The sequence below is a fragment of the Gallinula chloropus genome, assembly GCF_964237585.1.
Source record: "Gallinula chloropus genome assembly, chromosome: 5".
In the NCBI taxonomy this organism is placed as follows: domain Eukaryota; kingdom Metazoa; phylum Chordata; class Aves; order Gruiformes; family Rallidae; genus Gallinula; species Gallinula chloropus.
Window position 1 is genome coordinate 51,878,657 of NC_140090.1, and position 20,705 is coordinate 51,899,361.

The window sequence follows — 20,705 nt, forward strand, 5'->3', positions numbered from 1 at the left end:
GGGAAAGATTGCATATTGCTTTATAAAAAAATATTATCCCTGTCATAAAATAAAGCAAACAACATCATCATCTCACACTTACAGAAGATCTTGCCAAGGATGAAGAAGAAAATATCATAAAACTCCTTACAGGGTTTATCTAACCAAGTCTAATCACATCCTTACAAGGACACTTAGTTGTTACGGTCTTCTCTGCGTAAATGGTCAAACTAGAACAAATATCTTTACACTTCAAGAGCTCACTGTGAGTTGGTGAGTTGCTACGATTACCACTCTGGAGTCCTGACTTCCTTATTTTTGCTCTCACAGCTGGATCATTCAACTATTATACCATGTGGAATCCACCCAAGTGCAGAAGCATAAGAAATACAAACCATCTCAGATGGTCTGAAAGTTGCAGCAAAGCTTTCTTTAATAAGAAGTAATGGTCAATAAGGAGGAAATTAACGTAGTACCACTTCATGTTCCTTGTACTGTGGAGGTGGGATATAGTTTTCCATTGACAACACCAAACAAGCTCTGTAGCTCATCTCTCACACAATTAGGAGTATATGATTTTTAATACCGTGATTCATTCAAGTTTCTTAATGCTAACTACTAGATATTTTTGCTAGAGTCCTTTTTTTTAAACTCTGTTAGACTCCAAAACTTTACAAATCCATATAAATAAAAAAACCCCAAACCCAAATTCATAAAGAACTAATAAATAAGGATTTAAAAGACAAAAAGATGCGTGTTGGTATTGAAATCCAAAGAAAGCCCATAAGTGCTGAGCAACCCAGAAACTACAGCGAATAAGGCTGGTGCTGAATTTGTTGCATATACCCTTAGCATTGAAGGGGGACATAACAAATGAAATGAGAAAAAAATGGTATTTTATCCACTACAAATGTAAATCCTAAAAGTCTCAAAGGGCTTTTAACATAATAAGCTCACTCCTTCTGCTCCATATGTTTCCCCTGAAAACTTTATACCATTTTTTCTTTTTTTTCCAAATCATAATTTCTCTGTGTTTCTTTCAATCTTTCTTTCACTCAAATTTCACTAAATGTACAATATTACTGGGGCATCAGCTGCTAGAGTTTCTTTTTTCTTATTGGTTTATTCTGTTTTATACTGTTAAAAGTTTCCTTACCACTTTATATACAGTTGTTTTGGGGTTAGTTTTTTTTTTAATATACAGATACTCAGGATTACATTTTTAAAGGTGTTTGCAGACATTAGGAACATAAATCATACTGGCAATTCTTAAGCAGTAGGCATTTAAGCCATTTCAGTTTCCCTGACAATCTTATCCTTCAACTTTCAAATGCCTAGATAAGTCACCAAACCCATCTCTCTTTTGAAGCACTAATACACCTTGCTTTCTCAACCTCCACATGCACATAGTAAATTGAAGGCAATCACCTGAGCCTTTTGTGGAGCAAGGTGGTACACCTTAAGGGACATACCCTGTTCTTTTATGCTTAAACCAAAGACATTAGAGCATTTTCTGAAGTTTCCCTTTCACTAAAGTAAGCCTAGACAAAGGAAAAAGAAAACAAACACACAAAATACACAAAAGCCCCCATCAGCCTTTACCACAAAAAATTTGTTGTTAAGACTCCTGGAATAAAGGAGAAGATACACTAAGTGAGAAAATAAGTATATTTACTTGCACTCACAACTCATCACCGCAGGTAGTGAATGAGCAATCATCTGCAGAAGGAGCAGATCTTGGGGCAACTGGAAGAGTCAGGATGCCGCTACAGAAAGGCTCTGAAAGTTCCTGTCATGTCACGTTTGGATTACTATTTTGGACATCCTCTTAGGAGTTTTTCTGGTGGAAATGATCTCAAAGAAACTTTCTAAGGGATACTGAGTATTAAAAGTCAAACAGCTTTTCTTGACTGAATTCCTTCTAAGGCTCAACACTCAATGTTATAACTCTTCTGCCCTACCTTGTCACAGATCCTAATGGCAAAGGCTTTCTGAAGTGTCAGGGCAGGGATGAATAGATGCAGATGATCTCCATACAGAAGAAAATATAACTATGAAGAAAGAACCCTCTGTTCTTCACCAAAAATGTGTTTCTCCACATCTAAATTTGAGGAAAGGCTAATATGAAAACAACTCACAATAAATCAGAATTGATCTTTGGCTCAAGAAATATAAACAAGACAAGCATTTCTTTCTGAGCTTTTAAAAGTACTTCTGAGCTGTAACATATTTTTGCTGCAATAATAAAAAGTCAGGCTGTCTAAATAATTGAATACCAGTAGTTGCATGGTAATTTTGTTCTACGAAATCTCTTTTCCAAGTTCTTCTATAGACTTCTCTAGCATATTGCTGACTTTTTACTCTCATTATATATTATGCTAAAAGGATCATTTGCTGAACTTCATTTTAGTAGAGAGTAGTATTCCACAGCCAGTAGCTTCTTACCCATTTAGAATTATACTCCCTTTTATTTTGGAACTGTGTAATGTTCCACATTTAACATCCAAAAAGTTAAGTCTTCCTATATTAAACACCCAATCTCCAAGTAGCCCATTAGGGATCAAAAGTAATCAGTAGTATCTCAGTTTAGGCACTTAAGTAATTTTACCTATTTCTTTGCCTGTGGTCCCTTTTGACTGATATTTTAGTTACCTTCGCTTCACACATCTGCATTATACCTCAATTTGGTCAGCATCTCGTCATACTGAGGTGAGAGTTTTTGTATATGTGTTGCCATGTTTGAAATGTACAGTAGAAAAAAGTAATACTGTATATTCACAGATCATCTTTTCCCTTTAAGACCTCAAACCTGTTCTGAGTGATAATCACAGTTTTCCTGAAAGGTAAATCGAAGCATAAAGCGATTATGTGACTTACTCAAAGTCAATTGGGAAATCTGTACCAAAATGGAACCAAACTCAAATGCCTAATGGCATCCATCTGCTCGGAAAAACATGGCACCAACAGGACGCTCATGCTTTCCTGTAGTGACAGCTGGAAACTCAGTAGGATAGTCCACAGCATCTCATATGGCACCGGATATGTCTGCTTTGCATACTTGTCATAAAATGGAATGCATACTTCTGATTATGAACTGGAATTTCTTCCTAGAGCTCCTAAGCCAGGTCCATTTTATTGAGAAGGCAACGCAGTTTCCAAAATTAAGATTTTTCATCATTCAGGTAGTGTTTCTAACTTACATTTCCTTATATGCAGTAGAAATCCTCTAGAAATGAAAGCAGACTGAGAAACAGCTTTTTCTGGTCATTACAATACAGTAGGGTACCTAGCCAATCTGAAGCCTTCAGAGACATTTTTTGGCAACAGAAGTTTTTCAATTATATCTTCTGGACCTTTCTGCATTTCAAATACTTCTGTTCCTTCTGTTCAATTTCTAACAGATATTGCAAGCCTTCGCCTCCTTGTTCAGGTTCATTGTGCCAAATCAGACTCTGAAAGAATCTCAGGTTTAGCTGCTTAAATGATAATGTAAACACAGGTTCTCTGCTTGTTTTTCCACTTAGATTCATGTAGTTCGGGTGAATCAAACCACAGAAAATAACAGTCAAATGAAAATAGAATATGCCATAACTTTCAGCTCTTCATGGAATCCTCTTTGTTTGGCTCTGTTTGAGAACCAATGACCATAGAGTAGTAATGTCTGTATTTTAACCAGTTGTCCAGTTCAGGGACATTTTATAGCTTTGAGGTTCCAATCAGAACCTCAGTGTTCAATTGACAGTTTCAGGTATTTTCAGAGCAGCCACTCTGCATGAATACGTTCAAAGCAAACTTCTCAGCTCATGACAATTTAGGTTAGTAACCCCACAGAACCACTCTAAATGCCTTTAATTCCCATCAGCCCTTGTTCCACCAGCTACCATTGACAGGTCATCCTTTACCTTACACAACATAGCATTATCCATTTTGGAAATCATCTTCTCCAGAGTTTTCTTTATCTCAAATTCTCACAGCAGCTATACTTTGAAACATCTTTGTGTTTTTAGGTAATTTATATAGCCAGTTAACTCCCTTAGTAAGACAAGTGCCAGTTATATCAATTATATCTTAATTAACAATAAAATGCATGAGCAGGATTGTGCCGTATTCACTATTATGTTCACAATATTTTTATGGAACTGCATCATTACTGCACACATGGAAACAACTTGCAGGACGCCTGTCTTCCAAGATTAAATTAGCTTTCAAGATTTAAGTGTGTAAGCTATTAGGAAATATTTCTCTTACAGTATATTTCTTCTGCAGAGTAGCACTAATTCAGCCTTAAAAAATAACATTTTCTCCTCCAAAGTAGAATGTACATTATGTAGAGGAAAACAGGAGAGAGAGAAAAAGGCAGCATATCTTTACCCTTCGCACATCTTTGCCAAATGTTTCGCTGTAGCTCGTGCCCAGTATTTCAAACTGTACGTAGGGGTTGGCACCATCTTCTCTGAACTCCATAACACCAGTAAGCCCAGTTATATGGCCCTAGGGAAGTAAGTTTCAGAAATTTTAGAACAGAAAAAACTAGCCTTTACACTTATCTTCATTACAGGTATGCTGAATCTTCTTGAAAATGTTTACAGTGAATTTCAATGGGACATTTCCATGTTCTTCAATAACAGCATCAAAGACACTTTTTTAGTTTTTGAGAGAGAAAAATTACTTTAGCACTAAAACATACCCACTATATTTTGTGGAAAAAAGCCATGAGGTCTTCATCTTTCACACAAACAGACCCCCCCCCATAAAGGTGAAAACACTGGTGGATCACGAGACAACAGCATAACTGAGGGCAGCAGGTTCAGTACTGGGGTCAAATACAAAGGTACAAACTCCAAGTCCAAAAGAAAGACTGTGTCTCCTGTGCTTCCAAGAGAGGCATGAGGAAAAGATAAAATTTTAAGCATTATCAAAACCTCTCTGTAAAAGTATCATGGAGTTTGATTTTGGGTTTGTATCAAACAAACTTAAATTGCACTCAAGTTTGAATTAATTTAGCAATAAAGGATGGTGTCATTAGGACTTAGGACTGGTCAAAGCATAACATAAAACAATCAAATTGCATCATTTTACTAAAGGAAAACCATTTCATCAACATATATGGAGAAATAGGGCATTTTTTCTCAATAATTGCTAAAAATAGCAGGGTAAAATGGGAGTATATTTTCCACTAGTATTTGTGGTCAAGTAATTTTCATACAAGAAATTATGCACCTGCAAAGCCATAAGACTGTCCATACTTGAGTAATTCAACATGCTGCAAGACAGTGTAACCGTTAGTGACAATTTAGCTAAATTAGACCCCTTTCACTGTGGGCTACAGTACACAAAAAGATATCGATGCTCAGCTAACTTAAAAAGACAAATGAGCTGCAGTAAACAGAAAATAAGCCTTAAACTCAAGCTCCTTAAGTTCTTCTCTTGGGAAATTATTATGTTACATGCACACATCGATTTGTAGGGCTATTCCTAATCACACTTCATAGAATCACAGAATGTGTAAGGTTGGAAGAGATCTTTAGAGGCCATCTAGTCCAACCCTCCTGCAGTAACCAGGGGCATCTTCACTAGATCAGGTCACTCAGAGCCCCATCAAGCCTGACCTTGAATATCTCCAGGGATAGAGCTTCCACTACCTCTCTGGGGGATCCCTGTTCCAGTGATCTACCACCCTCACACTGAAGAGCTTTTTTCCAAATATCTAACCCAAACCTCCTCTTTTTGTGGTTAAAACCATTACCACTTGTCCTACTGCTACATGCCCTTGTGAACAGTTTATCCCCAGCTTTCTTATAGGCAGCTTTCAGGCACTGGAAGGCCGCTGTAAGGTCCCACCAGAGTCTTCTCTTCTCCAAGCAGAACAAGCCCAACTCTCTCAGCCTATCTTCATAGGACAGGTGCTCCAGCCCTTTGATCATTTTTGTGACCCTCCTCTGGACACATTCCAACAGGTCCATGTCCTTCTTGTGTTGAGGGCTCCAAAGCTGGATGCAGTATTCCAGGTGGGGTCTCACCAGAGCAGAGGGGCAGAATCACCTTTCCTGATCTGCTCACCAAACTTCTTTTGATGCAGCCCAGGATATGATTGGCCTTCTGGGCTGCAGAGGCACGTTGGCGGCTCATGTCCAGCTTCTCATCCATGAGTACCCCCAAGTCCTTTTCCTCAGGGCTGCTTTCCAGCACATCATCTCCTAATCTGTATGGATAACAGGGATTGCCCTGACTCAGGTGCAGGACCCTGCACTTGTCTTTGTTGAACCTCATGAGGTTCACTTGGCCCCACTTCTCCAGCCTGTCCAGGTCCCTCTGGCACATTAACCTCACCACTCAGCTTGGTTCCATCAGCAAATTTGCTGAGGGTGCACTCAATACCACTGTCAATATCATTAATAATGTTATTAAACAGCAAACAAACTTAATTTCTAATCACTACCTTCCACAGAAGGTAACTATGAGAACATCACTGAAGCAACACTGCAGTGTGCGTAGTTTGCAATAAATCATTTGCTTGTTTAATACCTGTAGATCATTCCTGCTAGTTACAGATCACTTGTTTATAATAAATCAAAGAAAAGTTGAAGAGAAGTCAGAAACCTTTTCAAAAGCTAACCTCAGGTAGAAAGAACGCTACTCATTCAGTTGCTCACTCAGGCGTGGTTTGTCTATTCTCACCTTCTTAATAGTTTCTAGCATGGATCGTCCTCCATTCCAAGGCTTGGTGGATTTCCTCATGCAGTTCAGACTTGCCATGCTGTGCCATTTCCTGTCTTCCAGTTTTCTGTGGAAAGCATTGGCCAGCATGAGCACACTGTCATACAGGTACAGGTTGGAAACCTGCAAATAATAACAAGAATGAGCCTCTTTCAAACATCCTTTCATATAAACTCTAAATGCAGCAAACAAACCAAAAGAGACATAAGTCAACACTAAAAGCTGTACATGTTCCATGTGTTCAAAAGTCAGGGCAATTCAAATACCGGTGCTTGCTCAGTCCCACCTTCTTTCCTGCTTGGCACCCAGGCACTTCTAGCCATGGCACTCTGGCACACTTGTATTGCCTGTGCATTACCCACACTGCTGTAATGCAGCACTGAAAAGATGCAAGACATTACAGTTCAAATATACACTCAACTAAGAAGGAATACAGCTGTATATCACTGAAAGACAAGGATTGCTACTTGTCAGTCCTTTCAGCAGGGAGAAAAAGATGGAATGGAATTAAGCTCTTCTTTTTGTTATTTTGAGCAATATCCTTGGTGACTTCTGGCATACAAAGTATAATACTAATGCAACTATTTAGAATAGAAGGAAGAAAAATGACAATATTATTTTGGTCTTATAGTCTCTCTCCACTGAATATACAGGAGACTGGTTATTATTCTACTTTCTCAGGAGCTATTGATTTTAGCTTCTTTATTCTTCAATTTACACCAGAGAGAAAAAGAACAATAATTGACAAAAAGGCTTTAGTAAGAGCACCGCACTAGTAACGCTCAACCTTGTATTTCATTTTTCAAACCAAGACAGGGTCAGAAACACAAGATCAGATCTTTGACATGCAGCAGTTTTCACCACAAGTGATAAAACTTCAGAAGTGGAAGTTGAGTGTGATATTACAAAAAAATAAAATTATGCACTCTCCACCTGTTTCCATAGTTTACATGAACTCTTCTTCTAACCTTTTCAGATTCAGGTATACTGATTTACTCTTTACTAAACAAATCTCCAGTTAGCATCAGTTGACAGATACTGCTTTTTACAAAATTATTGTTTAAAATATTGTCCTAGCTGGAGGCCTTTACCTGTGGTCATCCACAATTTTTGCCATTTATCGTTTAGATTTCTTTAATTCGACGTAGATACAAACCAGATACTGAGAAGAGGCTACCTGTGGAAGCCAATGCAGCTGCATACAGTCTATAAAAATGTCATGTCAGTCAGTTGTGAAAGCTTAAACATATATTATTGTTGCATCACTGGCTCCAAGCAAACTTCTGATATCTTAAGCTCTTAGTCTTCAAAACCAAAATGCTTCCTGTTCCATAATCTGAAGTGTGACATAAATTAAGAATTTGCACACTTAAAAAAATATCTAGTATATCCAAAAAAATATATAAACAAAAATTCAGTTTTAAAGAGTCAAAACAGGAAGAAAACAAGCAAGAGGTGGTGGAAACCCACATATTTAAGTGACTAAACATAAAAAAGGGATATTGGTGCAAAAATAATGCAAAATTTCTGAGATACTACTTTTGAGATACTACCACCGAGAATCTCTCCTATCGGGCTCTGCCATTTTCTTTCCGTCCTTTTCTTTCCAGCCTTCCTGAACCAGCAGTTGACATTCCCTGTATTTATTATTTTATCTAGTTAATTCTTTTCCTTTAAAGAGATTTCCATAACGGTTACTTCCAAATTTCCTCACTTTTTAGAGAAAAGGAAGTAAAGCACTGATAAAAGTTCCAGCAACTAAGCAACTAAGTCTCTTCTGCTCAGTTCCATTTGTCTCCCTACTCTGCAGATATTTTCCAAACAACTCTCAAACAAAGCAAGCAAGCAAATCCTTATTATCCAACAGGGTGCTTTTCATTCTCTGTGTTAAGCTACTCTCCACAAAAAAACCCAACAAGCAATAAACCAAAAAAGCAAACCCAACCAAAAACAAAACCCCAAACCAGAAAATAAACTCCTCAAAATACACACCACAAGACCCAGTTGCTTAGAAATAGATTTTTATATGCATAAGGAAAAATTTCACTTCCTATGCACCACTGTCAGGTCCCTTTTGCTTCCCACTGAATTTGATTTTATACCCTCACTTTCAACTGACAACTCATTGTTACCTTGGAAGAGTCACAAATCAGGAGTGATTTGTATTTTCTCAGTACAGCATTGTTCTTTTTCGGTTCTGGAAAACTGCAGGCTCCTTCCCCAAAACAGTTTGCTTGGTTTGCTAGCAGAGCTCTGGGGTGAAATATCAGATATATTCAGGTACACTGTTTTCCTGCTCTTTCTATTTTTTTATGCCTTTAAAGAAGCAGCCACAACTCTGCACACGTGATGGACAGAAAGCTTGAGGCAACTGCTTTTGAGTATCTCAGCCGACATGACTGCGCATCCTACACCAATTACCCTATGCTATGTACAGCAAACCAAAATGTTCTTCTTTATCCACCATATCCATGTAATTCAGTTAGACCTATAGCAGGTTTTGTTTCAATATTGTTTTATTATTTTCTTTTGAAAGAATGATATAAACTGAATGACAGCAAGAAAGGGAGTTTCACGCTCTGTGTGTTTACTCCTCTAACAATGGCATACAGGCATTTACATTTTACACCCTTTTTACCTGCTGCTCACTGAAAAGTCAATGGAAGAGCAAATTGAATTTTATTCAGGCCATCAATATTTCCTTTTTAGAATAGAATATACGCAAGCTAGTAAAAAAAATAACAAAAGAAAAAACAACAGCAAAATCTCCACAACCGAGGCTGGATTTGTAACACTGAAAAAAAAAAATCTTTTAAAAATATTTTCCCTGTCTGCTAGTTAAGTCATAAATTAACACAAAATGCAGAAGTCAGCCCTATTAAGGCAGAACCCTTTAACATGGAGCATGATTCAAAGCATCTGGTTTTGCACAGTGATCAAAATTCAGTCTGAAGACAGTGTTTATTTCAAACAAGAGTAGGCAAGATGTTCACATGATAGTATTGTTTTGGTAGCCCTCTAGGTCAAGAGTTACTTCTCTGAAGTGCAAAAAATGCTCAAGAACAACCAGATATATCCTGGTAACTTGGAAAATTACATTCCTTTGATCCTTCCCAGTGTGCAGAGCAAAGCCTAGCTCCTGAACATCCACAGTAGTACAGGCTGAATGCCTTTGCTTAATCTCAAATGGGAACTAGCTTTATGCTAGAAAACAGACTTTTGGAGCCAGGTCTAATCTGATGTCTGAGTAGTGTTGTGTGGCTGTAGCTGAACAGTTGACTCCTTTAATATGTACAGTAAGATACATTATTAAATTACTTTGAGGTATAATTTTTTCTTCTTTTCCTAATTACTTAGGTAGAAAAATAAGAACAATTAAACACCTCAAGTGTGCTCCTCTTCTCAAAATCATGATCATGACCTACCCAAATTCATTACTAGGCATGTATTTGTTCTTAGAAATAAAGCTACTTTAAACTAGACACAGAAATTCTGGCCTGATCACACAGTAAATCCAGGGCAATAACAATTTCCTTTATTTTCTATTATATTGCTCTCAATACAGCAAAATGTTTGCATATGTTCTGGATTACATTTGCAGAAAGTTTGCCTTATCCCCCAGAAGTGTGGTGGTGTGAAAAGAAAATGGGTTCAGTGGACAAGGACTGTATGCACTTGTTATTGCAACAGCAGACATATTTTAATTTTCATCTAGCTACACAATCACGACCTCTGAAAGGGAATTTGTGATGTGCCCGAGGGATCAGCTTTACTCTGTTTCCACCAGTGCAGTCAGATGCATGAGAAAATAGCACATTTAAAAGTTAGTCATCAGGTAGCATTTGGAATTGGCGGCAAAGAAAGAAGAGGAAGAAAGAGAGAGAAGAAAAAATAAGGTGATGTACTTGGGTACTTTGGGCTTTCCAAGCTCTGGAGCGTTACTTATTCCCCCTATTTATATATTCAGCAGGGAAAACAGATGAAGGAAGGACATATGTTTGCCTGCAGGGGGATTCCCTTCATATAACAAAAAATCCTATATCAGAAAAAGTGTTCCGTTTCAGTCCTGTTTGGAGGAAGGAACAATAACATTCCATTCCTCTTTCACTTCCTTGCTGAGAGCTGTAAGAGCAGGAAGTACTGTGACTTAAATGCTTCTGGATCTGCCTGCTATAAGAATGATGGTGACTGTTTCACCAATAGATGAAGGAGTTTGCCCTGTATAGGAGTAATTTTTAAACATGCTCTGGTCAATCTTCTGAAAATTATTCCAGACTTTATGAGCTTTTATTTTGCAATGAAGAAAAATTCCACTGTGTACAAGTACAGCAGGCAGAAATTTCCAATGAGAATGGAAATTTCACCCTATCACATTACTAAATATAATTTCATTGAGTTTTTTATGTGAATTTCATGAGATTTTCCAGAGTGATTTTATTTTTAATGTTATATATTGAGTTTGCAGCTCCTTCAGAGGAACTAGTCATACACAAGTGCTCTTCTGGGAAGGCCAGAAAGACCCAAAGACTGACCCCAACTTCAGAGGTGCCAGCAGAGCCAGAAGTCCCACCGGACAAGACCACTGACAAGACCAGCTGGGAAGACAAGCTGACACCCAGATGCCACTGCTTCAAAAACTCGTTCCCAAGCTGGGCATCTGTACCACGCTGCTGCCAAAATCACCCTGTCACTGGCCACAGCAGTCAGCTCCAAGGATGAAGCAGATGGAAGACGAGCTCAGACCAAGCACTGCCTGCCAGCAGCAGAGACACTCGCTGCTGCCTGGGGAGTGACATCATAGTGTTTGCCTGTGCACATCACCAGTGTTCTCTAAAACTGTGATTCAACTTTCAAAGTTCAAGTACTGCCAAACAGAGCTATGCATTTGTGTCTCTAATGACTGGCTGCATCTTACCAGCGAAGATCGATGGTTTACCTGTGGTATAACCATGTGCTTACAAGGCTGTTGCTATGGTGGAGAGACTGAAAATTTGACCTATTTAATTTTCTTAGATTAGTTTGCAGAGCCCATTGTGAGGCTTTGTATGAATGTCTATATTTTAAATACAAGCTTCGCTGCCCATGGAGAGCAAAATCACAGCCAACAGTCTGGCATTCGTGAGAGAACCAGAGTCAAAAAACAAACTTTCATTAAAGACTAAAATGTCAGCCTCAAACTTCCAAAGGTCTGTTTATTATCACTGAGACAAATGAAAGTCTGAATACAATTTTCCTAAAACACAGAAAACCAGACCTCAATTGTATATTTATTCAAGCCTTCTGACAGTAAGGAATCTAACTAGTGTATTATTTAGGGCTTTTCCTGTTCTGGTTTTACATATCTCCAACAATGGGGGTTGGAAAGATTTCCTTGGAAGACTGCAGTCAGATTTTTCTTTTCCTGATAAGCAGCTTTTCTTTCTTTTCTATTTTTTCCCCATTTTACTGAGTTACATTTCTCACACCACTTTTCCCTACCTACTGTTTCTATTCTCTGAATGCTCCCTGTCCTTCAGCTATTTATTATGACTATCATAATTCCAACCCCTACGATTCTGTGATTCTGTGATAATTATGAGTGTTTTCTTCCTCAGTGTGGTTTATAACAACATGTTAAGAACAACACAAGGCCAGGGTTGCCATGTAATGATCAAGGCCGTTACCTGCAGGGATTGGCTTCATTCACTAAATGTCTCAAGAACTTGGCACAGCTAACACTAACAGTCCAGGGAAAGTCTGGGAGGAGACATTTGACAAAGAAAACGGAATACAACTAAGACTCAGACAGGAGGACAAGCAGTAATATTGGAATTGCAAAACAAGAGTATAAGATTATCATTTTACCTTCCCTCATTTATAAACAAATATGGGTGCAAATTAGGTTTCAGGAGCAATAAAAAAATGAGAAATCGAGGGAAGGACCCTTTCTCCTAGCTGACTTTTTATGCTCCTTGATAGAGCACTGAACAAAAATTCAATGAAATAATTATGCAAATAGAGCACTCCAGCAGTCAAAAGAGGAGGTCTGAGCAGAGAGGAAAAGCTTGCTCCAGAAGGTACCTGCGGTTATGGCCCCCGGACCACTCACGTGGCCAGAAGACATCTGTGTGTGTTTAGGTTTTGTAAACTGATTCTTCTGCTAGCACGCCTTGTATAAGGGATAGATGACATTGTGCAATGCACAGTAAAGTCAGTTCAAGGATACTTTTCATTCACGTGGCACTCAAAAACATTTTCAGAACTGCCAATGACAGAACATCCAGCCAAAAATCCAAATTAAACTTTGTTAAAAAGACATGTAAATACAGCTTTGTAATGAAAGGGAATGAAAAATTTGACTCATCAACCCTTTATGGGAGAAAGTAAATGCTTTAATAGGGCTTAAGCAATATTTACTGCCCCCAGTAGCACTTAACAGCTGTGTAATAACTGCAGTGTAAATAGGTCGAATGAGAGTAAGGCTATTTAGTGTGACCAAACTGCAGGATCTGGCCCTTAATTTAGGCAGTCAAACACATCTCCAAAAAATACCTCCACTTGCAGTAGTTAAACTGAAGTCATTCCTGCAGAAAAGACAGTTCATAAATAACAGTGCAGCTCTGTAGGAGCAAGTGCGAAGAGATGCCTACAAAGATATCTGATGGTCGAGTCTTTGAAGAACAAAATTTTTATGCAGGGAGAAGAGTAGCTGTTTCAGTGACTATCCTCTCACATCTTCTCTTCAAATACGTTAAAGCAACGTTTGGAATAGTTGTTCAGAGAGAGGTTGGACTCTGGATGCTGTGAGGAGTCACCTCATTAATTTTATGACACACTTTGCTAGGGTTTTCTTTTTGTCTTTTTAATCTTACTATATATTTTGGAGAGTGCCAAATTATTTCATACACACTGTGTCCCTGTAATATGATTGGATATAAAGAGAATCTCACATAGATTCTATTTATTGTTTATTAACTGTCCAATCCCCTGTGGCAGGGGGGTTGGAGCTTTATGATCCCTGGGGTTGCCTCCAACCCATGCCATTCTGATTCTATGAAATGGTAAGTAAGGGAAAAAACAAACTGTAATGGGAATTGCATTTCTGAAGAGAATTTTTTCTTAAAAAAAATTTAAAGAAAAAATCTATTTTGAGATTATTAATACATCATGAATAATCTGATGAAAGAAAAAAGATCTTAATAAAGAATCAAGTTTGTAGGCAGTCTTCAAAACTAACATTTAAAGGGGAAGATTTTCGAAAGAAACAGGTTATGCATTAAAATTTCTTCAAATTGACTCTGTACAACCATCTGAAACAACCTGAACAATTTATTAGCAGTAATCCCACATGACACCATTCAAATGCCATGCACGGAAACTTACTACGTCTATCCAGGACTAACTAGATTTAACTATAAATCCTCACGTTCCTCAGTATTCTCTCTCCAGCTGAAACAACACTGACAGTGCTGACGGCCCAAACCACAGGATGCTCATCACCAATGGAAGACAGCAAGTTCTAAACTTTTTTCCACTTACGAAAACCGTAAGGGAGATGGACACAGAAAATCAAATATGAAGAATAAAAGGGACAATAGTAATCCTCTGAAGTCAAATAATATGACCAAGACAGGAAACTTTAGAAAGCTTTTTCTCCAGTTGAAGCAGAAACCCAGCTGGGCATATTATATGTGCAAGAAATAAGGGCATGAGCAAAATTTTGACAAGTGAGTTGATGGAGCAAGATTGGATTTCCACAAAGCATTCGGAACAGATGAGTTTTTGGATGAGCTTGCAGAACAGCCTGATCTTTAAAAGCCTTGTCAGAATGCCAAACTGGGATGATCACCCATTGAAAAACAACTTTCCAGGATATGGTACTAAACACACTAAGAACAAAATAATTCCAAAAAGTTTTTCATTAATTTAGCCGGAACAAAGTTAATAATCCGTGACGTAAATGTTTCTTTCGTTACTAGATTTTTAAAAATGCTACATTCTCCCCTATAAAAATCCTACAGCTAGAGGCTGACAGAGATTAGCTTATTCTTCTTCAAAGTCATTAAATAAATAATTAACCAACAATAGCCGGTAAGTTACCTTGACAACAAAGAATTATTAATATGAGATTGCCCAAGGGAGAATGAGCAGGGATTTCCAAACTGCGGTGTTAATCAAACTACTTCAAAGCAACACGAGGACTCGGCACTGACAGGCGGTCACTGCCTCTGGTGGATTCATGCAGCTTGACATGGAGCTGGGAGCTACTGCAGCCTCTGGCAACCAGGGTAATTTAGTGATGTACTTCTGTACAGCAAAAGGTCAAAACTATTTTTTAAGCAAAAAAAAAAGGAAACAGAAGATTGAAAGTACCTGAATTGCAGGACCATTAATAACATGTCAGTCATACTTGGAAATTAGTATGAGCTGTATTGCCTACAAGGTGTTACATAAAATGTTTTGGTGAAGACTACGAAAAAACTGAATCAGTGGAATGCTTCAGATATACTGCACATGCTCAAAGCTTCCTATACTCAATATATAGAAACTTAATGATAAACCAAGATGTACTGGAGCATCTAATTTAAGACATCTCACACATCCCCATCATTTTCATGGTATTCCGTTCCAATGTGGCTGGCCATGACTGTTAGGGAATCAACTCCCAAAAGGTGTACTTTATAGTTCTGCTCTTCTTGATATCTTTCTTCTTTCTAAGTTAATAGAAAAGGAACTAACAGGCAAAGCATAACATTGCTGTTCCATTTTCTTAAAGACAGTTTCCAAGGTAGTATAAATTTTCGTGTAAAAACAGAAAAATTTACTTCTCAAAAGAGAAAACCTTCTTCTAAAGGGTCCTTGTCACTGAATTTTTGTAATCGGAGCTCAAGGCTGTTTGTGCTAGCAGGCCAGTTACTGATTTAGCATATAAGAAATTGCTTGGAGAAGTCTGTCAGAGCCCTTCAGATGAGTCCGAGTTAGATTGTACAGCACAGGCAACAATACTCAAAATCTCCAATGAGTGATCTGTTTGTGCAGGATAGATAATTTTTTCAACATACTGGAAATTGCTTCGATCCGGTGAAATGACTGGCCTTTGTTCTCATTACAGCTTACCTCGGAGTATCTAATAGAGCTTAAAAGTGCCTTTTCTTTCTAAGCCAGGGTAGACATAGACTTCCCTCTACTAAGAAAGAATAGACCAGAGCTCAGAACGACAGTGCACGTGGCTGGCAATTTACAAACTTTGCAGTGCTATAACAGAACCTGAGTAGGCAAAAGTTCTCCTCAACGAGGAAACACACTTCTCTCCCACAAGGGATTACAGTCTCTATAGCTACAGCATCATAGTAAGGCATAAATAAGTGAACCAAACATTCCCATCCATGTTCTTTGGAAAGTCCTGACATAGCCACTTCTCTTCCTGAGAATCTCCTACCTCTTCTGATTTCCCACCTTGCTCTTCAGAAGCATTCCCAAGCCAGCACATGAGTTCTCTCTGGAAGGGCCCCGCATCCTACACCACCTTCCTGGCCAGGCCACAGCAACATGAACTGCTAACAGCCCCCTCCGCTCAGCCCAACCAAGCCTCTGTGAGATTTAGTCCAACACACAATACCTATGCTTGCCAACTCACAGGCTCAACCACTGTGTCCCCACTCAATGCATCCCATGCTAAAACTAAAGCTGCAATAAAAAAGTTCTAATAAAGCTTGTATTCTGAGTCTCACTAATGTTTTCAGGTTTATTCAATAGCTTCAACAGTGATACAAATGAGATTCTTATCTGAGTCTAAAGTAAACCAGAAATAAATGGAGTTCCCTCGACAGTCCAAGACCTGTGTTTCTAAACTATTGCACCATACTTGGAAATAGCACCTTAAATTATATTTAAATTACTGCAATAAAAATTCTGACATCTGTGATAAATTGGCAAGAAATCTTGAGATTTTGCTTATACCAGAGTCAAATCTGTTACCAAAATCTGGAACCTGAACTATCTGTGCATACTTCACATGCTAAGACAATTATCAGCTGCTAGAGACTTCTAAGACTATTGAAATGGGACAGATTGGATACATCAACTGGATTCAGTCCATGTACCTAAATACGAGATGCTCCACGGCCCAATACCTATCGGAGTTCTGTTATCCTCCCAAATTAACTCTTTCACAACAGATGTATAATAGGCAGAACTATAATAATTAAGCAGTAACACCACAAGACTGAGACGGAAGAACTTTTTCTTTTTTCAAATAGAAAAGGATATCCAAGAGAATGAAAAATGCAAAATCATCTCTGAGTTAGTACAGCTACTTGCTAGTATTTCATGATACATAACACATCTGAAGTGCTTAGTCCTAGGAAATGAAATAAATAATTCAGTCAGAAAAAGTTGACCAAAGGTTACAAGCACAGATTTCTTGGCTTATTCTCCCTCTGAGGGAATAGTCACAGGAAATGGGATCATGTCAAATTCCTAAGATGGACTTTTCTGCTGGGCACAACTACTGACCTGGAGCATCTGAAGATAGCCTTCTTGAGGGTCGCACAGCAGTGACGATATTCGGTGATTGTTCCTCATGCATCTCTGACTGTTGTCCCTCGAGAGAGGGAAAATTTGCCGGATAACTGTCATCCTCCCCAGAGCACTATGTACCAACTCTAATATTTCATTATCAGTGATTTCCTGTGAATGGAGACACAGCCTTTTAAGAACATATATTTCTCCAGATATTTTATATATTCCTTTCATTACTGGATAAATGTTTTCAAAAAAAGACAACAGAAGAAAAAAGTTAGACACACATGCTTAGCGTAGGCCAATTGTTCTTATTTTGTGTTTAATACCAACAATGGTAATGTTTTTAACACATCATCTGGAACAAAAGAAAATAGCTTCACACAACACCATCTTGTCTTGGTAATACTAACATACTGTAGTGGCTGCTCCTCATAGAAAAGCATGAAGGTGTTCTCAACAGGTTTCTATGTAAAAAGCAGGAGCCTTCAACCAAAACTTACACAGAAAGAGTTTTGGTTTCATAGGATGGACCCTCACTACATTCTTGGAACAAAACAACAACTGGAAAATGGAACCATCTTTCGGAAATATTGCTCTCACACCTGAGAATGTTTCAGGGAAGTGCTTTCCCCATAAGAACAGATCATTTCTGCAGACAAATCCTGATAATGACTCAATAAAATCTTTTGAGGTTATATGCACTAGGAAATAAAAATTAGAAAAAACTTCATGGAAGGGATTGACATATTTAGGAATGCAAGTTTCTGCACACAGAATAATTCAGGATAAGATATAAGGAGATCTCAAGGGCAAGCTGTTCTTCTTTCCAGGCTTTACACTGTCTAAAGCTTCTTTGCAGACCTTCCCATTTCCCAGCCTCCTAATCCTTCCTGGGACAGAGCTGGCATCTACTGCTCGTATACTGTGACTGAAGCAAACTTAACTAAACGCTTTACATATTAGGTATCTAAAGAAGCCACAAAACAAACACCTCTTTTTTTTAATCCCAGGATAAATAGTTTGAAAATCACAGGTTTCGCTGATCCTGAAATCATAACAGTGGTACAGCTTGCGATGGTTATTCCCTGCCAGGAGTTCGATATGAGGAAGAACAGGCAGTGGCACTGCTGACCACTTTTGTTGCCTCAGTTGCCTCCTCCACAGGAAGCAACTTTACATCCCAGCTCCTTACTGCTGCCCCAGAAACATCTCCAAGTCATATCAGCCTATCTCCAAGCACATGTTGGCTGCACAGCCAGGCCAACTCATTGCTCAGCCTGCTCAGGGCTGCTCTGAGCCCCTTGCAGGGTAGGGGGCTGCAAATAAATCAAGGTTCTATACTTATTTGACCAGTGGGGCCCATACCTTGTAAAGTGTCATCAGCAGAAGTGAATCTGTCCCCAAACCTTCAACATTCAAAAAAAAAAAATATAATTTTATTTTCTTGCCGTTTCCTCTGTCAAGCTGTGAGCGAAATGACCATGGGGTTATTATAATTACTTGTTACGGTTGACTAGTACTGTAGCTTTGGCTCAGTTCAGTTGTTCTTTGCCGATTTCACATAATTTTTTTTTAGGAACATGAACTTTTAACTTTGCAGAAGGTGAAATTCAGTGCACTAATGACAGACCAACTGGTGTGGCATGAAAATGGAAAATAAATATATACTTATAAAAGCCAAAGATTTTGAGGCTTAATAGAAAATACTGTGCAGCACCTGCAGCCTTGCAGTGGGACAGAAGCAGACCCACAACTTCCACAGTTCCCTCCAGACTACTGCCTTGGATTTCTCCTCTGTGGGGCTGAGGAGTGTTAAAGTCACACAGCATGTGTAAGCTGTGGTCTGAGGGAGAGACAATCCTATGGGACAGCTTTAGATTGTTATCCCTTAGGGTCCATCCCTTGGCAGGTAAAGTTGGGCTGAGTGGCTGGAAACAGAAAAGATCACAAATCACCCAAATCTTCAGCTCACCTAATACCGCACAATTTTGTGTGCTCTCCAAGTGATGTATGGCCTTCCAAAGATGTCTCATAACCTGTATCAAAATGCCTAACCTAAGACATGTAAGCCTGTATGCAACAGACCAGAAGTGCTTCCTTCATGGGATTTCCAGAAGGAAAGTAGAAGAGATCAATTAGGTTACAAACATTAACCCAGGTTCTTCCCTTTTAGCTATAGGCACCAAACGACTCCTGAATGTAAAAGCCTAATTAATATAAAACCAAAGAAGTAAAACAGGAGCCTCAGGAGGGAAATTCAGAACCTAAATTAGCCTGAACCTGAAAGTGCCACCTTTTTCCGAGTGGACAGCTGACAGTAGATAAATCCTTCAATGCAAAGCTCCCCTGTTTTTTTCAGCTGATGGACATTCATACAAGCACATGATCCATTCCTTTCAGAATTTGAGTTCCTTTTTAGAAATGTGTCCTGGTTTTGGCCAGAATAGAGTTAATTTCCTTCTAGCAGTTTGGTGTAATATTGTTTGGGAGTCGGGATGAGAGCAGTGCTGATAACACTCTGATGTTTTAGTTGTTGCCAAGCATTCAAGGACTTTTCAGTTGTTCATATTACCCTGCTAATGAGAAGTCAGGGGGCACCCAGCAAAACTGGGAGGGGACACAGCTGGGAGAGGTGACCCAAACTGGTCAAAGAGGGTATTCCATGCCAATTCCGCCATACTCAGATTAAAGGGGGGTTGATGAGGGAAGGAATGCATGGCTCCAAGATGTGTAGTTTCTGGGACTGACTGTCCAGCTTCGGGATGGCTCTGAGCTGTGTGGTTCACTGAGAAATTGCATTGTGTATCACCAGTTTCATATATTTTTGCTATAAAGTCCTACTATTGTTATTTCTCTCTCTGCTGTCCTAGCAAACTGTCCTTACCCCAACCCATGAGGTTCACCTTTGGTTTCTTTTCCGTCTTCCACTTCCCACCCCCCCACCAGAATGAGCAGCTGCATGGTGCTCAGCTCCTGGCTGGGGACAGAACCATGACAAAATGTAAAAGCACAGGGAAAAAAAGTTGTTGTTGGAAGAGCTAGGAACAAAAGCTCCATCTGTGGTTTTGAGCCGATGCTGTAAAACAAAGGTGAGACTGAGCCGTTCCACACAGTTCACAAGGCAGTACAGTCACAGGCAGCATCGCAGGGCACCTGGGGCAGGTGCAGGAGCAGGATGTGGCTGAGTGCCTGAACTGCAGAGGAGAACAGGTCTCCACCATCCTGCACCAGAGTGGCCCAAATGCAGCTTCCCGAGCAAGGGCACTGCACCCCTTCCTCCTGCCTGGCACAGGCAGGCGCTGCAGACTTGGTTCTAGAAAGCTCATGGTCCTGGCTTATAGCGACATGTGAAATCTTAAATATTGCTTGCAGAAAGGTCACCTGCATTCTGACTGTGATAAATACTAGGGGGCGGGGGGGTGGGGGGAAGGGGGAGAAGGGAAAAAAAAAAGCAAAAGCAGCCGAATAAAAAAAAAAGAAAAACAAATATACACTAAGCCAGCTCT

General features: G+C 39.1%; 1 protein-coding gene across 1 annotated transcript in view; it reads right to left on the reverse strand.

The window, feature by feature from the left end:
• The window catches only part of GRID1 (glutamate ionotropic receptor delta type subunit 1), a gene marked incomplete at both ends in the record, with an annotated part of 542,891 nt that overhangs the window by 95,196 nt on the left and 426,990 nt on the right, over positions 1-20,705 (reverse strand). Inside the window, 3 exons of the mRNA XM_084264405.1 lie at positions 4,351-4,470; positions 6,658-6,819; positions 17,191-17,364. Coding sequence (XP_084120531.1) covers positions 4,351-4,470; positions 6,658-6,819; positions 17,191-17,364 — 456 coding nt within the window. The remainder of the gene's footprint in view (positions 1-4,350; positions 4,471-6,657; positions 6,820-17,190; positions 17,365-20,705) is intronic.